General features: G+C 43.7%; 1 protein-coding gene across 1 annotated transcript in view; it reads right to left on the minus strand.

The window, feature by feature from the left end:
• Positions 1–16,719, minus strand: part of RASGRP3 (RAS guanyl releasing protein 3) — a 41,128-nt gene that overhangs the window by 11,409 nt on the left and 13,000 nt on the right. Inside the window, exons 8-10 of the mRNA XM_063124232.1 lie at positions 15,420–15,536; positions 14,484–14,759; positions 3,512–3,589 (exon numbers count right to left, since the gene is read on the minus strand). Of these exons, the coding sequence (XP_062980302.1) occupies positions 3,512–3,589; positions 14,484–14,759; positions 15,420–15,536 (471 nt within the window). The remainder of the gene's footprint in view (positions 1–3,511; positions 3,590–14,483; positions 14,760–15,419; positions 15,537–16,719) is intronic.

Raw genomic sequence — 16,719 nt, forward strand, 5'->3', positions numbered from 1 at the left:
CTTACAGGATGGATGCAGCAGAGGGTGGGATTTCCTCGCTGCAGGGGGACAGCAGCACCACTGCCTATTGGTTTTGTTTTTAAATATCTGGCCAGATGTAGGATCCTGCACAGAAGAAAGGGGAATGTGCATGGTTGTTGTGATATCACAACAGAGACAGGAGAAATTTAAAAAGTGACCACAGCACTTTCTCTCTGTATGAAAATACCCCGAAGCTGCGCACAGGGTTTTGAATGGTGTTGTGCACTGTTGATCCTGCTGCCTTATGTATTTACAGTTTTGAAACAGCAAGGGGTTTTGGCACCGTAAAAGAGAACCACATTGCAATGTATCATTTGAAATTATTATTAGATTCAGAGGTCACTTAAGGCAACTGTGTGATACCCCCAAGACATGGCAATGAAGCAAGCCATTGTGACTCCAGAACCTTTCCTTACTTGGCTATGTTTTCTGAAATGTAAACGCCTTGTTTTGACACATGTGTTAAAAAAAATGTCAGGTCCTAATGCAAGCAAACTATTTCTCCCAAATATTTTCAGGCTGTGGAACTTCCCAGCACAAATTGGTTCTCTTGGGGCAGCCCATTTCCACAGGGGTGGCTGCCACTCTGTGTTTGCAAAAAGTGGGCAAAAAATGGAATGGTTGCACCACCACAGACATTCACTGCAAGTGCCCAGGACTTAGGCCTAATCTACACCAAGCAGGATATTGCACTATGAAAGCGGCGTATAAAAGGCAGGAGCCACACTACTACTTTATAGCAGTATTGAAGTGCACCGACCACTGTTGGGGCCCATTGACACATACCATATACCACTTTCATACTGCTATATCCTGCTTGGTGCGGCTCCTGCATTTTATATACCGCTTTCATAGTGCAATATCCTGCTTGGTGTATACATTGGCCTTGATGATCTGTAAGAGCAGTTAAATTGCCTTCAGTGACGATGTCAGACTTTTCCTTGGGAGAGATTCTACATGACAGGCAGAAAATCAACAGGTGGCGCTTTCCTCAGCACTGGCAAGGTGGAGGCGGCAGCAATCTTTGTTAACTCCCCACTCTCCCTGCAGCCCCCCCAGGCTACGCCCACCTGTGCCCAACATTTGCCCTGGGGCTCGGTTGCCTCCCTCTCTCTCCAATCCCGTTGTATTTTGTCCCCTACTACAAAACTGCTCTAGGTTGGGGGATTCTCTGGAACAGTGGGGAGCTGCCATCACTGGCAGCTGCGGAGGAAAGGAGGAATCCACCAAGGCCGCCTTCCCCTGCTTCCCCCAGTGGGAGCGTTCTGAGCGGAACTCCGCGAAGGGAAGGGCTCCCACCAGTGGGAAAGAAGCTGTATCCACTCCAATTTACTGCAGTGAGCATTTGGGTTTCTCTTCTGCATTCTCTTCCTCAGTAACATCATTCCTCAGTAACATCATTCCAAAACCGGTGGGTGAGAGAGAGAGAGGGAGAAGCTCAGAGGAAGCTATTAGCTGAATGAGTGAAGTCGCTCTAGGTTATGTGAAGCAAGCTTTGGGCTATGGTCGTACTGAGCTCTTCTTTGGCTTTTTGGGCTGACAAGGGTCCTAGCTTTAGAAAGATACGATGCTAGTTATTCTCCCAGTCACTTAAGATTCATGCCAGGATCAAAAAAAGCAAAACAGCAACAACAAAAGGCCAGTGTAATGCGGCCTGAAATGACAGTGTGTATGCATGTGTGTGTATGTGTGTGTGTATATCTATACCTATATATCTATATCTATATCTTTATCTTCGGCAGGGGAACTGTTGAAGTGTAGGAGGGTTCTGCTTATTCACCTATGCCTACTGCTCTGCTATTGGAGTAGAATGTCACTGATTATTCATTGATTGCCAGACAATGGATGGCTTCCTTAAAGGTCACAGGCATGTTGATGTATAATTTTGCCGTTGCAGCAATGGCCGATGTACAAAGGGACTGGCTAGAAGGCAGTCACATTGTTAAAGTAGATGGGATTCTTTTTTAAAAAATAAACAAAATAAATCATGCCTTAAAAACCACAAGAGTTATGTGTCGATAAAACATATCAACAAACAAGAAATGGCAGGTTCCTGAAGCAGGGAGCACTTTGTTTTTCAACTGCATGTTGTCTGATGCTTTCCAACATTTTTTTTTTTTTAAATCTCCTTTTGACCAAAGCTCCTTACATAAAGCTCTTGTGGCTGCAAAAATCTACGAAAGGAAGCCCTTGCGGGCAGGCGAAGTGCAAACTACAGGTGAACAGAATGGATCTGCGGAATGAATGTCTTCCAGCATGGCTTGGGCCCAATCATGGCTAACGCAGGGATGGGAGGGTACGAGCAATTAAAAGTCACTCATGGGGACCTGTTACTCTTATGCCCCGCAGTCTGTGCCTCAAAGGTCCCTTCCCCCTACCCAAGGGCTAAACTACCCTCTACATTAAATGGTCCTTTTACGAGCAGAGGGCCAGTTTGTGGGAGCCAGGAGAGTGGGATTGGCCCTGTGTTAGAGGCTCACAAGCTCTAGTAGAAAAAAGGCAACTATATGCAACTGTAGACTGAGTTGACAAACTATATACCATAAGGAAATTACACTGAGGGATCAGTTCTGGCCCCGGTCTTGATAGCGGTTCATTGGGGCCACGAGGCCTCTGGCTCCTGCATTTGCGCTCCCTCCTGGCATCTGCGTGGGAAGGAATGCAAGTGTGGAGTTGCCACCACCACTGCCGCTGTGCTGAGCACTGCGAGGGATGGGGGAGGAATGAGGCAGCCAGAGGAGGATGAGGAGAGGGACGCAGGGCACCCGGACCACCTCTCCTCCCTCTGACCTCCCTCTGGCTGCCTGTTTCTTACTCCACTGGCTTTTTTAAAAAATTATCTGTATCTGCGAAGTTGTGCAGATACAGATAAAAATATTTTAAAAATCGGGGAGAGGGGAATGGGCCCCATTCCTCTCCTCCCGGTTTTTTTATTTACAGACGTGTGGGCCTGTTCCTCCCCCTCCATTTATTTATTTATTTATTTATTTATTTATTTACCAGGATGCACAGGGCTCCCCTGAGCTCCTGGAGGTCCACCCCCTTCCCTGTCCAATGGCGACCCATCAGGGGGTGCCATTGGCTGTGACACGCCTCCGCAGACAAAAACGTCGGGGTAAGTGCCTGACTTTCTTTCAGCGGAGTTTCTGGGCTTTGCCCCCGGATGCCTTCGCAATGGAGGCTGTGGCACTTAGATGACCTGCCGCTACTGCGAATGCACCATGAGGCAAACCCTTCGTCAAGACAAGGCTTCTGTGGAATAAGTTGTGGATTTTAGCCATGTAATCTTATCATTCCCAAATGATTAAAAGGCACCAGCTTGTTAAAAGGTATGAGCTGCTTTGTGCGTTTTTATAATGGCGAGTCAAGATGTGCATGTCTTAGATAAATAAGCAAATAAAAATTACTAGGAACAAGCATAGTGATACTGTGAACTGATACTACAGCATAATGGGAATATATTTACTCCTAAATAGAAAAGGCGACATACTGATTTAGAAGTTCGTGGTTCCAGCACCAGTGAGAGTTTGTAGATATCGTCTTCTGTGTGGTAGAGATCCAGGGAAAGCTAAGAAGGAATGAAAACAGCATATATTAATTTCTGAGGCTGAAGTAAAGAAGTAGCAAAATGAGTGTAACAGAACTCCAACAGCCACTCTGGTTACAGAAAATCTGTTTTGGAAAATGACATTTTTCATCAGAGAAACAGTTGTGGGGAGGGCCCCAGAGTGCTTAACCCTCTCCACATCCATGATCTTTTTGCTGCAGTTCTTCCTGTAGCCACTTGCCCCCCGCCGACCCACCCCTTGCCATCTCCCAAGACCTCCAGGGCCCAAAAGCCATTACTTTAAATCTACATCTGGCACCTGCATCTTTTTTTTTCTTTTTCTACTCTCGAGTTGGTGCAGGGAACATGACTGGGATCTTACAAGCCCACGCTAGAGTCCTGATCTAGATTGGGGACCCTGTGTCTACTCCAGAGTAAAAATGTAGGGAAACATGTAGCTGCTAGATACAGATTTTTTAAAAAATTACTATTTATGGCCCACAGATATATGCTTGAAAGAGTAGGCATGCAATTATACACAGGGAGGAAGCACAGTCTTTTCCTGGTTTTTAACTTAGCTGGTTTTTATATTGTTTTTTAAAATGTTTTTAAATTTATCTATACTTGTTTTATGGTTTTAATTGTGCACTGCCCAGAGAGCTTCGGCTGATGGGTAGTATAATGTAATAAATAAATAATCTTCTTTAAAAAGTACAAGAAGAAACTGAGGCTGTTTTGTGTAGAAACTGCATTAATTGCCCCAATATTTATTGAGGAGGTACAGGGTTTTGTTAAATCCATTCCATCTGTGCCTCACAGACTGTCAGGGCTCTTCCATCCCATCGTCTGCTCATTGAAGGAATCAGATTTTTTTGGTAGGAATCTATAAGAATTTTGTTCCGCTTGTGCTAACGCGTATTAGCACTAATGTGCATGAGCACAAATCCTGCCCCCCCCAGTTTTTTTTTAAAAAATGGCCTGCAAGTCTGCACAATCCGCGCAATGTGGAAAATCCCCAAGAATTCGCAGGTCGGATTCATTTGAATCCATTGCAGATTTCTTAGACATCCCTCGGGAGGGATAACACCAAGATCGGTAGCCTCACTTGCTGATCAGAGTCCAAGGCAGGCCGCTTTGTTTTCTGCATGCTTTCTGCTCCAACACAAATGCTTCTTTGTCCAGGAAATCTCAATGATCATAAACAATTTTTTTTTTTAAACTCCACTGTGCACAAGAAGTAAACAATATATAAAGCTGAGCATTCTCGACTAACGTACTGGTACTCATAATGGGTAAAAAGAGGAGTGGGGAAATTCCTGGGTACAGTAATTATTTGCAACCAACATTTCCTGCTGATCCAATGACTTATGTTGTTCACGCAAGGACTCAAAGGAGCACACAGGGAAACGCAGAACAGGAACTGGCCCATTTGCTTCAGTATTTGGTAATATTCTAAACAAATAATTCTGGTGGCCGGATGGAAAGGAGAAGAGGACTCTACTACCTTTGATAGGTCTGAGCAGAAGCAATTTTGGTAGGTAAGAGAATAAGAGAAGATTGAGGGGGGACATGATGCACTCTTCAAATACTTGAAAGGTTGTCACACAGAGGAGGGCCAGGATCTCTTCTCAATTATCCTAGGGTGCAGGACATGGAATAATCAGCCCAAGTTACAGGCAGCCAGATTCCGGCTGGACATCAGGAAAAACTTCCTGACTGTTAGAGCAGTACGACAATAGAACCAGTTACCTAGGGAGGTCGTGGGCTCTCCCACACTAGAGGCATTCAAGAGGCAGCTGGACAGCCATTATTATTATTATTATCTGTCAGGGATGCTTTAAAATGGATTCCTGCATGGAGCAGGGGCTTGGACTTGATGGCCTTATAGACCAACTCTACTATTCTATGATTCTAGGTACAACTTGACATGGGGGAAGAAGGGAGAGAAAAGCTGCACCTTCCAACATTCCCCTTTCCACACAACTATGAAGGGCAGAAGATTTAATTCATAGCTCCAAAACTGGGGCTGGTGTGATCGTTTTTGGAGTGGGGCTTATTCGTGCCGGTGGGGTGCTCTCATGGGTAGCCAGTATTGTGGTTTTGTTACTCTCCATTCCCATCATAAAACTGTAGTGGCAGGCAAACCTGGAAAGGGGTAGGTAACAAGCCTCTCTCCTTGATGACATTGGTTCTGCTCCATCTCTACCCAGAAGTATGTTTTTTTCGGCACTGTAAAGCCGGGTTTTAGGGACAGCTGTCTCTGCCCTGTATTACTGATGGAGCAGAGCCGATTTCTGCATAATGTGGAGAATAACAACAATGTGTGCTCCTCCCATGCTCATGAAGAGTGGGCCTGGTTCTCCCTTTCCACTACCTTTGAACTATTCCCTTCTAGTTTGAGATGGTTAGACTTTCTGGGCAACTTTTCACTGGCATGTGATATATGTTGGATTTCATAGTGGTGGAATCCAGAGTTTTATTCTGCAAGCGGAAGTGGAGTTCCACGCAGAACGTACCTGCTGGTGGAAAGGGCGGGGGAGAAGTGGGTGGTTTCCCCACCAGCCGCTCCCTTTTTTGCCTCTCCTCCTGCCCCCGCTGATCCAGAGTCCCCCAATACTACTCTGGAGCAGAGTTTTGGGGACACAGGGGACTGCAGGGGGAGGGGGGACTGGCAAAGATCACTCCTTCCCCATAAAAGCTCTGCTGGATCAAAAGCTATCTGGTGATGGATGGAGTCTTCCCACTTGTAAGAGACTTTTCCTGAGTCCATCCCATTATTCTTATGTGCTTCAACCCTCACATTGCCTACTAGAGTGTGGGCACTGTTAAGGATTAGGCCACCCCTAAAATCAATTCTATGAGTTAATTAGTTGTTACAACAAAGAGTCCTGTGGCACCTTAAAGTCTAACAAATTTCATTAAATGCATTTATCAGTGTGAGGCTTGTTGTAGCCACCTATTATTACAATATTTTTCCTCTGGCTGCTCTTAGGATTTCTTTCTCTATCTCAAGATTACGCTCAGAGTTTCGGTCAGAGGAAAAAAGGATATGTTTCCCAAGAACTATATTGCTTTTTGAATCTCGCATTTCTGTGGCTCTGATGAAGACTGCCTCTTCTCTTCAGGTTTACTAGATTCTTTGACATGAAGAGCTGCACCGCCCCTAATATTCCTTTCTTTAGATTTTATATCCCACTGTATCCCACTGATTCTCTCTCTTCTACCAGATCCAAGTCCCTGCGTGGAGAAGCTCAGTAGTTCGTGTCCATCTGAGCCCTAGAGCTTTGGATTATGGCTAGTTAACTTCTTCCCTCTTCTTTTACATTTTGCATTTAAAAATACCTCTGAGCAAGTTTCAGTCTGATGCTTTTTCAAAGATAGCCTCTGTCACACTTTCACTAGACTGTAAAAATGTCTGGGGCTTTCCAGATATTTGCATAGTTTCAGAATTGGTTTGTTAAAAGTTGCAAACAAGGAACAGCACCTAAACTATCATCCAGTGCTTCATCTTTCTTCACTACAGAGGTTCTCTCTATAGTCTTTCCAATCATCATCATCATCTTCATCATCTGCTAATACATTTATTAGTTATACGGTGCCATCACAGCATAAGCAAAAAGAAAAAGAAAAGCCCCCCCCCCCAAGGATCTTACCATCTAAAGTTTGACATTGGGGAGGCAACAAGGGAACGGAGGGATAAAAGAGACAAGGAGAACAAGGGATGAATGTGAGAAAAAACATAATTACATCCCATGCTTTTCATTTAAGTCCAAGGGACTGCACGTCTGTAGCTATTAATTGCCTAGTAATCATTTTTACTTCGAATTGCTGCCTCTAAAGAAATGATACAGCATAATCTAACTGAGCAAAGGGGTGAGGAGGGAATACTAAGCAGAGCCAAAGCGCTTGTACATCAATGAAAGTCATGTTGGTTTCAATGGACAAGCATCTTGGATAGCTCCTTTAGAGTTTTGACTGAACCCCAGAGCGGATTCACTGTCCCACTGACATCGGATCCACCAGCTTCCACTGAAATCAATGCTTCCACTGGGCTTGTGCAAGCCCCTGGCTTACCCTGAGGTATCTCTTTGGATCCCCATGCCTTTAAGTATTTTAAACTTTGAAGTGGTTCATGTTTTGGGCACACAAGTGCTTATGGCTGAGTATATCCTCCAAAAAGGACAGAACCCTGCCAGCCTATGGAACAGGCAGATCTGAACCTACAATCCCATGGACACAGCTTGAAATAAACAAGACTAGTCATTATGTGGATGCTGCACGTTACATCAAAGTGCTGGATGTGAAATCTCTGGATCACAAAACAAATGCCAAAAACTTACAAGTCTCAGCCCACTGGCAATATTTGCAATTAAAACACATTTTAACATCTATTTTTCGTTCAGCAGCTTTTAGTACTTCTGCAACCCCTCAAATACTAGAAGAATTGATTTCCTTACCACCCATTAACAAGGCTACCATCTGGCTGCATAAACAATTACTAGACGTAATTAAGTTTGATACTCAGGTCATTAGAGAGGAGTGGAACAAGGAACTGCAACATCCCATAAGTGAGTGACCATGGATGGTTACCCTTGGCCTTCTGCGTGTTCCAGACACAGAAATCAAACACCAATACGACAGAAATTGTTTTTCCATACATATTAGGCACCTCATTGTCTTTTTAGGACAAACATGTATACAAGAGTTAGCATTGTGGTATGGATTTCACATCACTTTCCCACATAATGTGGGAATGTCCTATGGTGTCTCCTTTTTGGATGGAGGTACTTTTACATATTAATTTTGCATTAGAAAAATTCTGAAATTTACTGATGTTCATGTGCTTTGGAATTATATTCCTGTGTGCTGGAACCTATCAGTTGGCCAATGAAAGTCGAAGTCTACACCACTGATTCGTCAATAAACTGAAGACCTTACTGCCTTTTGTATATTTGAACATGCAGCTTATTACAGATAGCGGTCTCTAGACACATGTTTGCATATCATCAGATACTGATATGGATGCTTGAGAAACAAAGAGAGCTTATATATGTCTTTGAATGTGTTCCAACTTTTTCCCAACCCCAACCCCTATTTTATTTGTATTGTATAAAAGAAAAGAAGAGAAAATCTAATAAAAATATTAACAAAGAAAACTAAGAGTAGGGAAAAGGCAATTCTTTCATGAATCTTTGACCAAATGGCCTTGAGTGTTTACACAGTAGAATTGTTTTCCTCAATAGGTTTTTTTCCCTGAAAACTTTTTGAGTAATTTGAGTTTAATGTTGTTCAATAATGATTTCGTACAAGCTTGCGTCTGCAACAGGCCACAGTAAAATATCTGTCATTGACCAATGTGTGATTTCATTTTTTTTACATTGATCAGAACAGACTGAGCATCACCTTACTGAATGAACATGACATTCAGCCTGCTAGTTTGTGCTGCAAATGTACTTTTAGGTCTTCTTTAAATCAGCATAATTGTTATGCACATTTATATATTAGGTGAACTGGTTCAATGGGACTGATGCTTACAAGTTGCTGATACTGCCCACCATACTGATTGCTGGTACACCAAATGGCAGACTAGAACTTAGCAGGTTCAACATGAATAGCAAAAGTTCTTGCATGAACCATCAGCAGTCACTGGTGCCTCTTTCACGTAGAACCTCCACCCATCCTACACTTTTGGTTTAGCATTATAGCTAAGAGCAAAGCTGATGACTACACATGCCTATGTGTGGACCAAAGACTATCTCACCCAATTCCATCCCCAAGACATGGCCATCAATCAACCAGCTGTCCGCCATCAACCTATGCAATCCCATCCACATTGTGCTACAGCCAAAGTTACTCCTCGTTATTTTGTTTCATTTAATTTATAGTTCAAAGCTGTACAAGTCTATTCAGAAGTAAGGCCCTTTGGGTTCCATGGAACTTAGTCCCAGATAAGTGTTTACAAGACTGCAGCCTTAGAATATGTGTTACCTGCTCTTTAGCCTAAAGCTCCTAGGGTGGCATACAAACAAAATATGAAAAACAAACAGATTGCAATACAGATGGAAAATTTATAAAATTGCAGCAGCAACAGCTAGTAACAGATGAAATAACCCCTGATACCACCCTTTCAAGAAGGATGCAGACAAGCTGGAGCATGTTCAGAGTTGAGCAACAAGGATGATCAGGGGTCTAGAAACAAAGCCCTATGAGGAGAGACTGAAACAACTGGGCATGTTTAGCCTGGATAAGAGAAGATTGAGGGGAGACATGATAGCACTCTTCAAATCCTTGAAAGGTTGTCACACAGAGGAGGGCCAGGATCTCTTCTTAATCATCCCAGAGTGCAGGACACGGATTAATGGGTTCAAGTTACAGGAAGACAGATTTCGGCTGGACATCAAGAAAAACTTCCTGACTGTTACAGCAGTACAACAATGGAACCAGTTACCTAGGGAGGTTGTGTGCTCTCCCACACTAGAGGCCTTCAAGACGCAGCTGGACAGCCATCTGTCAGGGATGCTTTAACGCAAATTCCTGCATTTGGCAGGGGGTTGGACTCGAAGGCCTTATAGACACCCCCTTCCAACTCTACTATTCTATGATTCTATGCAAAAGAAAAGAAAAAAGGACAAAAACAGCTATACAACATGCTAAAATGCCTGGGCACATAAAACAGTCTTCACTTGGTGCTGGAAAGGCACACCAGCTGGCACCAAGCAAGGGTCTCTGCAGAGCATTGCCAATATGATGCATCACCACAAAGAAAGCCCTCTTGCCACCCACCTCTAATTATGCCCATAGTTTTCAGGCAGATACATGTAGTTAAAATCAGTCATTCAGTTAGCACGTCCCAAGCTGCTTAGATCTTTATGGGTAATGGCCAACACTTTGAATTGTGCCAGTCCAACAGTGTAGCTGTAACAGACCAGCTGTTGGTCTGTACAGCTGATCTCAGTTAGTAACTTAGCGGCTGTGTTTTTTCATAACAGAAGTTCCCGAGATGTCATCAGAGACAGCCCCATGTACAATGGATTGCATTAGTCCAGCCTAGAAATTACCAGCACCCAGAGAACTAATCAGGCTATATCTGGCCAGGAAGAGTCACAGCCTTAGCTGGTGAAAGGCACTGCATGCCATTATAGCCACGCAGACTTCCAATGAGAAAGCTGGATCTATCAAGACCCCCAAGCTGTGAACCTGATCCTCCATGGGGAGTATAACCCTGACCAAAGCACATTTTAACCATCCAGTGTTAATTACTTTGCTTTCTCAAAATGCCTCAGTGATTGTTTTATTTTTAGTCATGCTTCATTATATGGTTGTGTACGATAGTCTACTTTGTCTTTTAAATTATAATAAAAAACTACATCCTGAAAATGGTAATAGCAAGAGTTTCAAATTAAGAGGGGCAGAATCCATGGAGAAACATTTCAATCTTCGTATTTTGCCACAGGAGAAGGCTAGAGACACTAGCTCCTCTCTCTTGCTTGTTAAAACTTTAACAATGCTGAAAGGATCCCATTTTCCATTCCTGTTCCCTGTACAAAGTGAATTATATAAAATTTAGCAAAGCACACGTCAACATTAACAGCTGCTGCCAATGTTCAGACTGCTGCAGTGACCTGAATTGCATGCAATCTTCTTTCAGTCCACTTCCCCCTACAATAGGCTTGTTGTTAGTTACTCCACTTTGGCCAAATCTATAATGTGGAAAAAGGATCAGTTACAGAGGGTTTTCGTTTTTTGTCCAAATAACAGAGAATGACAGATTACCAAATGACAGATATAAAAGCCGTTCAGCCCCAAAGATCACAGTGGAAGCTGGAGTATAAAATATTGCACTATTTCAAATCTGAATTAACACCATTCCGTCTACTTCGCATGTGATGTCATTTATAGTGTCCAATAATGTCAAAATAGAAGTGGTAACATTCTGAAGATGATCAGCTGTTCATTTAGCAGCCACTGATCAGATGTTGAACATAAATGGCTTCATAAAGAAGATTAAAATATGCTAGGTGGCTTCTAGGTACTATAGGCCAAAAAAAGAGAGGAAACCACCATGTTCAAAGGCCACATATCTCTCACCACCCAATGATGAGAACTAACAATGTGAAAAAGATTTCACAATCCTGGTATGCTTGTGAATCTTGCTGGGTATCCTATTGTTGGAGAAAGAATGAGAATGTGAATGGTGAGACATTGGCCTGATTCAGCAAGTCAAGTATTCAATTAACATTTACTGCAGCGCAGCAGTGAAAAAGTCTGCCTACCAAAAAATAATTCTAAAGAGAGAAAACAGAGACCAGAGATCTGTATTCTCTCACTATTTCTTTTTCAAGATTTTTCCCCCTGTGACCATGACAATGAGAAATATACGTTAAAACAACTGTGACAAGCAGATACAGACCAGACAGAAGTGCCACTGTTCGTGTGTGCGCATGTGTGGACAAGGCACATGAACACTTTCCAAGCACACTTTTGCAATAATATGAATCACTTTATTTTTGCTCTCTCTAAGGATAGGATCCAACAGTGCCCTACTGCTATCAGTGAGCACCTCCTGCACCCAGTGTGCATAGCTGCCCCCGGCAGCGTGCACATGGCCCCTACCACCAGCAGGAATGCAGAACTTCTGAGTGCAAGCCCCCAAACGACTGGAAATGGATGTTTCTGGAAGGTGTCACCAGCCCCTTCCAGAAACTTCTGTTTCCAGTTGTTTGGGGGCTTGCCCCCGAAAGCGCTATATTGCCACTGCCGGGGCCAGCCACAGCCGCACTCCAGAAACCAGTGGTACTCGCCACCAGTGTCAGGGCACTGCTGGATCCTACCTTTAGAATACCTGTCTAAGCATCACTAGAACAACAACAACCAACAACTATCATCATCATCATTATAGCATGTTTTGAGAAAATAAAATATTGCTGAATAATTAACAAATGTCTGCTCTGGTGAATGGGTGCGGCATTTCTAAGGTGCACATGCTCCAATCCTGCCTGTAATACATATTCCAACCACCTGGTCATCACCAATTTAAGGGCAGCTGTAATTTTGCATCAGTTGACGTTTCTAAAGAATTTTAAAAGGCAGCTCTACATAGAGCGTATTGCAATAGTTTAGTCCAGATGTTGTTATTTGTCTCGTCTGAGGGCTTTTCTGGATTGGAGCTTCCCGCATTAGATTATCCAGCACTCTATGGCCAAGATGCACATGCCAGGATTCCCTAACACAGCCTGTGTTATAGCTGACAGGTGTTTCAAATTTTCTTTCAGAAACATCTACATCTCTAAATTTTCAACATACCAATTTCTGTTCCACTGCCATGAAAACAGAAACCCATCCCTGCACTCTGACTGACAAGGCCAGGGGTGGGGAAACCTTCGGGGGCCTGTGGGCACATTTGAGAATTTGAGGAACTGTCCTGGGGGGTGTCTTCATGGTGCTGGGTTGGTGCTGCCTCCCTTTCAAACCCATGCTTTCCCTCCCCCGGGGTGGTGTCAGGTAATCCCAATGCTGAGAAGGGAGCACGGGGTTTCTGGGTGGCCATCCACCCCTGCCCTGTTCCTGGTGGAAGGCGACTAATCGCAGGTCGCTTTCCACCAGACACTACCTGGCCACGCCTCTGCTGCAATTCTGAGGTGAGGTGAGGCGGGGCAGGCTTGACACCATTTTGCATGCCCTTGCCTTGCTCCAGAGAAAAAAGTTGGGATAAGTCCCCAACTCTTTTTTCTCTGCAGCTTCGGCGGAAAGCCCTGGAGCAGATGCGTGTTTGCAGCAGCATTGTATAATTGACACCATCCCCACCACCCCGGGGCTTTCCAAGCATTTGGACAGCCCCCTGGGCACTACCACAAAATGGCTGCCATGGTAGGTGTCACAAAAGACACAAAACTCTGAGTAAAAGGCAGAGGGGCAGTCTGAGCTCCAACACACTAAACAGCTCCTTTGAACCCACAGTTGTCAGCAAGAACAGAAACCTATTTTACAGTGATCTCAGCTGCTGGTATGAAAATGTGTTAGTTCATTTTTTTTAAGTGCAAGAGGTAGGTCAACGTGGCCTGTGTCAAGAAAGGTGTCGGGGGAGGGGGGCAGTGGCGCCTGTGGGCACCATGTTGCCTACTCCATGACTAGACAAACAAGTGGGTGAGGTTCCCAAAGGTAATAATAACTAGACTCTAGTTCCTAGAGTATCCCATAGATGCAATAAAGAAGCTTGGCCATTGTATTGGAGCTGATAAAAAGAAACAGATATGTATCCCTTTGAATGTAAGAGTGAAGTGTGCCTCCAATTCTACTTTAAAAAACCCCCACAGACCCAGGTATTAAAAGTTTAGGAGGTTCTTTTTTAGACATTGGGTGACACTGCATGTCAAGATAAGCCATCCTGAAAATAACCTACACTTGCTAACCCACATTACTTCCAATAGACGTTCAGATGCTTCATGGCTTGCCATGGCTTGTTTCCACCTTAATCCTTCCACCCGCTCCCGGCAAATATCCCATGGGCCTTTGCAGATTTGCGCTCATTAGTGGAGCAAAGGTTTTTTTTCTAAAGTGTAGTGACTACTCAGAAGTAAGTCCGATAGAATTCAATGAGGTTTATTCTCAGGTAAGTGAGCATAGGATTGCTCTGTGAGGCTATCAGTGACTAGTAGTCACTATGGCCATCATGACTACGTGGCCATCATGACTACGTTTTACCTCCAGTATCAGGGAAGGCCAGTTACTGGGGAACACAAGTGGGAAGGTGCTATCACATTAATATCCTGCTTGTGGGCAGCCATCTGTTTGGCCACTGTGGCAAACAGAATCCTGGACTAAATAGGCCCTTGGTCTGATTTAGAATGACTGTTCTTATGTGATGCTAATAGGATGAGGAGGAAGATTTCCAAAACCAAATTTTCACGGAACTTACCGTTAGCAGGTTAATTAAGTCCATGTTTGGCTCGAGATGGTGAGAAGCAGACTGCAGGGAAACCAGCTCGCTCAAGGTGACCGAAAGCTGCTGCATTTTCACTATGTTGACTTTGTTCTCATCGATCCAGTCTGGAAAGATGACATGAACTGCTATCAGGTCCTTCAAGTGGACGCCTAAGATGGGGATTTTGAAGCCAACACAGTCAGCAAAAGCTTTGCGGTAGTTGCAGTAGTTTCCACTGGAGGAGACTAGTTCGGTCATTTCATTCCAATCCTGCAAACAAGGCATAGAAGAAGCAAGACTCCGCAAAGGCATTCTTAGCATTGCTTTGATCAACCTTAAAGAGGAGAATCCTATTGGAAGACTGGAAACCTAATTTTGTTTTTTTGGGGGGGACCCATGATCCAATAGCAAAAGTAACTCAGATGATTTTCTTCCACATTTTTGGTGAAGGGCTATAGCTCAGTGGTGGAACACATGGTCAGCATGCAGAGGGTCCAGACTCAAGTCCTACAATCTCCACTTCAAACAGACATGGGCTTGAGAAAAACCTGAGACCTCGGAGAGATGTTGCCAATCAACCTAGATGGACTATTGCAGCCTTCCTCAACCTGGGGCGCTCCAGATGTGTTGGACTGCATCTCCTAGAATGCCCCAGCCAGCTGGCTGGGGCATTCTGGGAGTTGTAGTCCAACACATCTGGAGCGCCCCAGGTTGAGGAAGGCTGGACTATTGGCTGTCTCAGTATGAGACAGCTGCATAAGCAGTGTTTGCTTTTGTTCTCCCTTACTCCAGTGGAGTAGTGGAAAATCACATTTACATTGTATATGCTCCTCTATAGAGAATTTATACAACTGCGAGTCCATTGTAGGATGTAAAAAACAAATACAGCCATACTGGTCCATGAGTAAAAAAATCAAGATACTCCCATACCTTAGTAACCTCTGGAGAAAGATGAGAATGAGTTTCTTTGAGACGTGAAATAGAACTGTGGCTTAGTCCACCGACAACAGCCATCAGGGTATTGAAATTTTGCAGATGAAGAAGTTTCTGTGGAGAAATTAGGTATATGACTGTAACTAGAGAGAATATACGGCCTGTGGTTTCATTGTCCGTGCAGGCTAAGTGTGTGGTTTAGGAACAGACAATCCAAAGGATAATTAGTATTGAGTTGGGTAATTACACATCCTTATTCCCAAGACAAAGAATAATGGATCTTGGCCACTGGGACTGATGGATGAAAATCATTTTAAAACTGAAAGGTAGAAAGATGTGTGTGAAATTGAGACACAACATTTCAAAACTGAAATTCAAAAAAGGCTAGCAAAGAAATCAATAAATGGCTAGACTAAAATGTTTTTGAAAAGATGTCTATCAAAGACAATAAAATAAAATAAGGGCACAATCCTACGCATGTTTAGACAGGACAAAGGCCTACAGCTTGCAGAATGCCCTGGCCAGCCATGCTGGCTGGGGCATTTTGGGAGTTGTATGCTTTTTTTCCTGTCTAAATATGCATAGGATTGTGCCTTAAAGCAGCTATCTTTCATTTCAACCTAAACATATTTCTTTGGAATTAGTCTATTACTTCCAAGCCTGCAATTGTAGCTTTTGCAGAGAGAGAGAGAGAGAGAGAGAGAGAGAGAGAGAGAATTGTACAATGTGTACTGAAGTCTGTGAGTTTGTTTTAGTTTATTTGAATTTTCAACTAGGAACCTGAATTGACAATCATAATAGAAATGCCAGTTTTGGAGTCCTATTTCTTTGTCAGCGCTAATGCAGCCTTCCCCAACCTGGTGCCCTCAAAATGCATTGTGCAATAACTTCCAGCATGCCCAATGGATGTGCTGGCTCGGGATAATGGGAGTTGTAATACAATCCTTCTGGAGGGCACCATCTTAGGGAAAGCTACATGGTGGAAGATGGTAGGATATCTGAACTGGCTGACCGGGGAGATGCAACTAGCATAGGTACATTGCTATCCATCCTGACAAATGCTTATCTGGCCTTGTATTGAGTTCTGCCAACACTTTTAATCAGGGCCATGAAGAAGGCCCAGCACAAAATTTATACTCAGCCCTTTCATGCCCTTCCTCAATTCTTTTCCCCAGAGTCTATGGAGTCATATTACCCTACAAAGTTAAAGACAGTAAACTCACTCACTGACCCTCTGTCTTTGGGTCTGCATTTCCTGATATTTCATTCCACTGGACTAAAAGAGGCTCCATGGCCA

Source organism: Elgaria multicarinata, chromosome 4, assembly GCF_023053635.1.
Source record: "Elgaria multicarinata webbii isolate HBS135686 ecotype San Diego chromosome 4, rElgMul1.1.pri, whole genome shotgun sequence".
Classification (NCBI taxonomy): domain Eukaryota; kingdom Metazoa; phylum Chordata; class Lepidosauria; order Squamata; family Anguidae; genus Elgaria; species Elgaria multicarinata.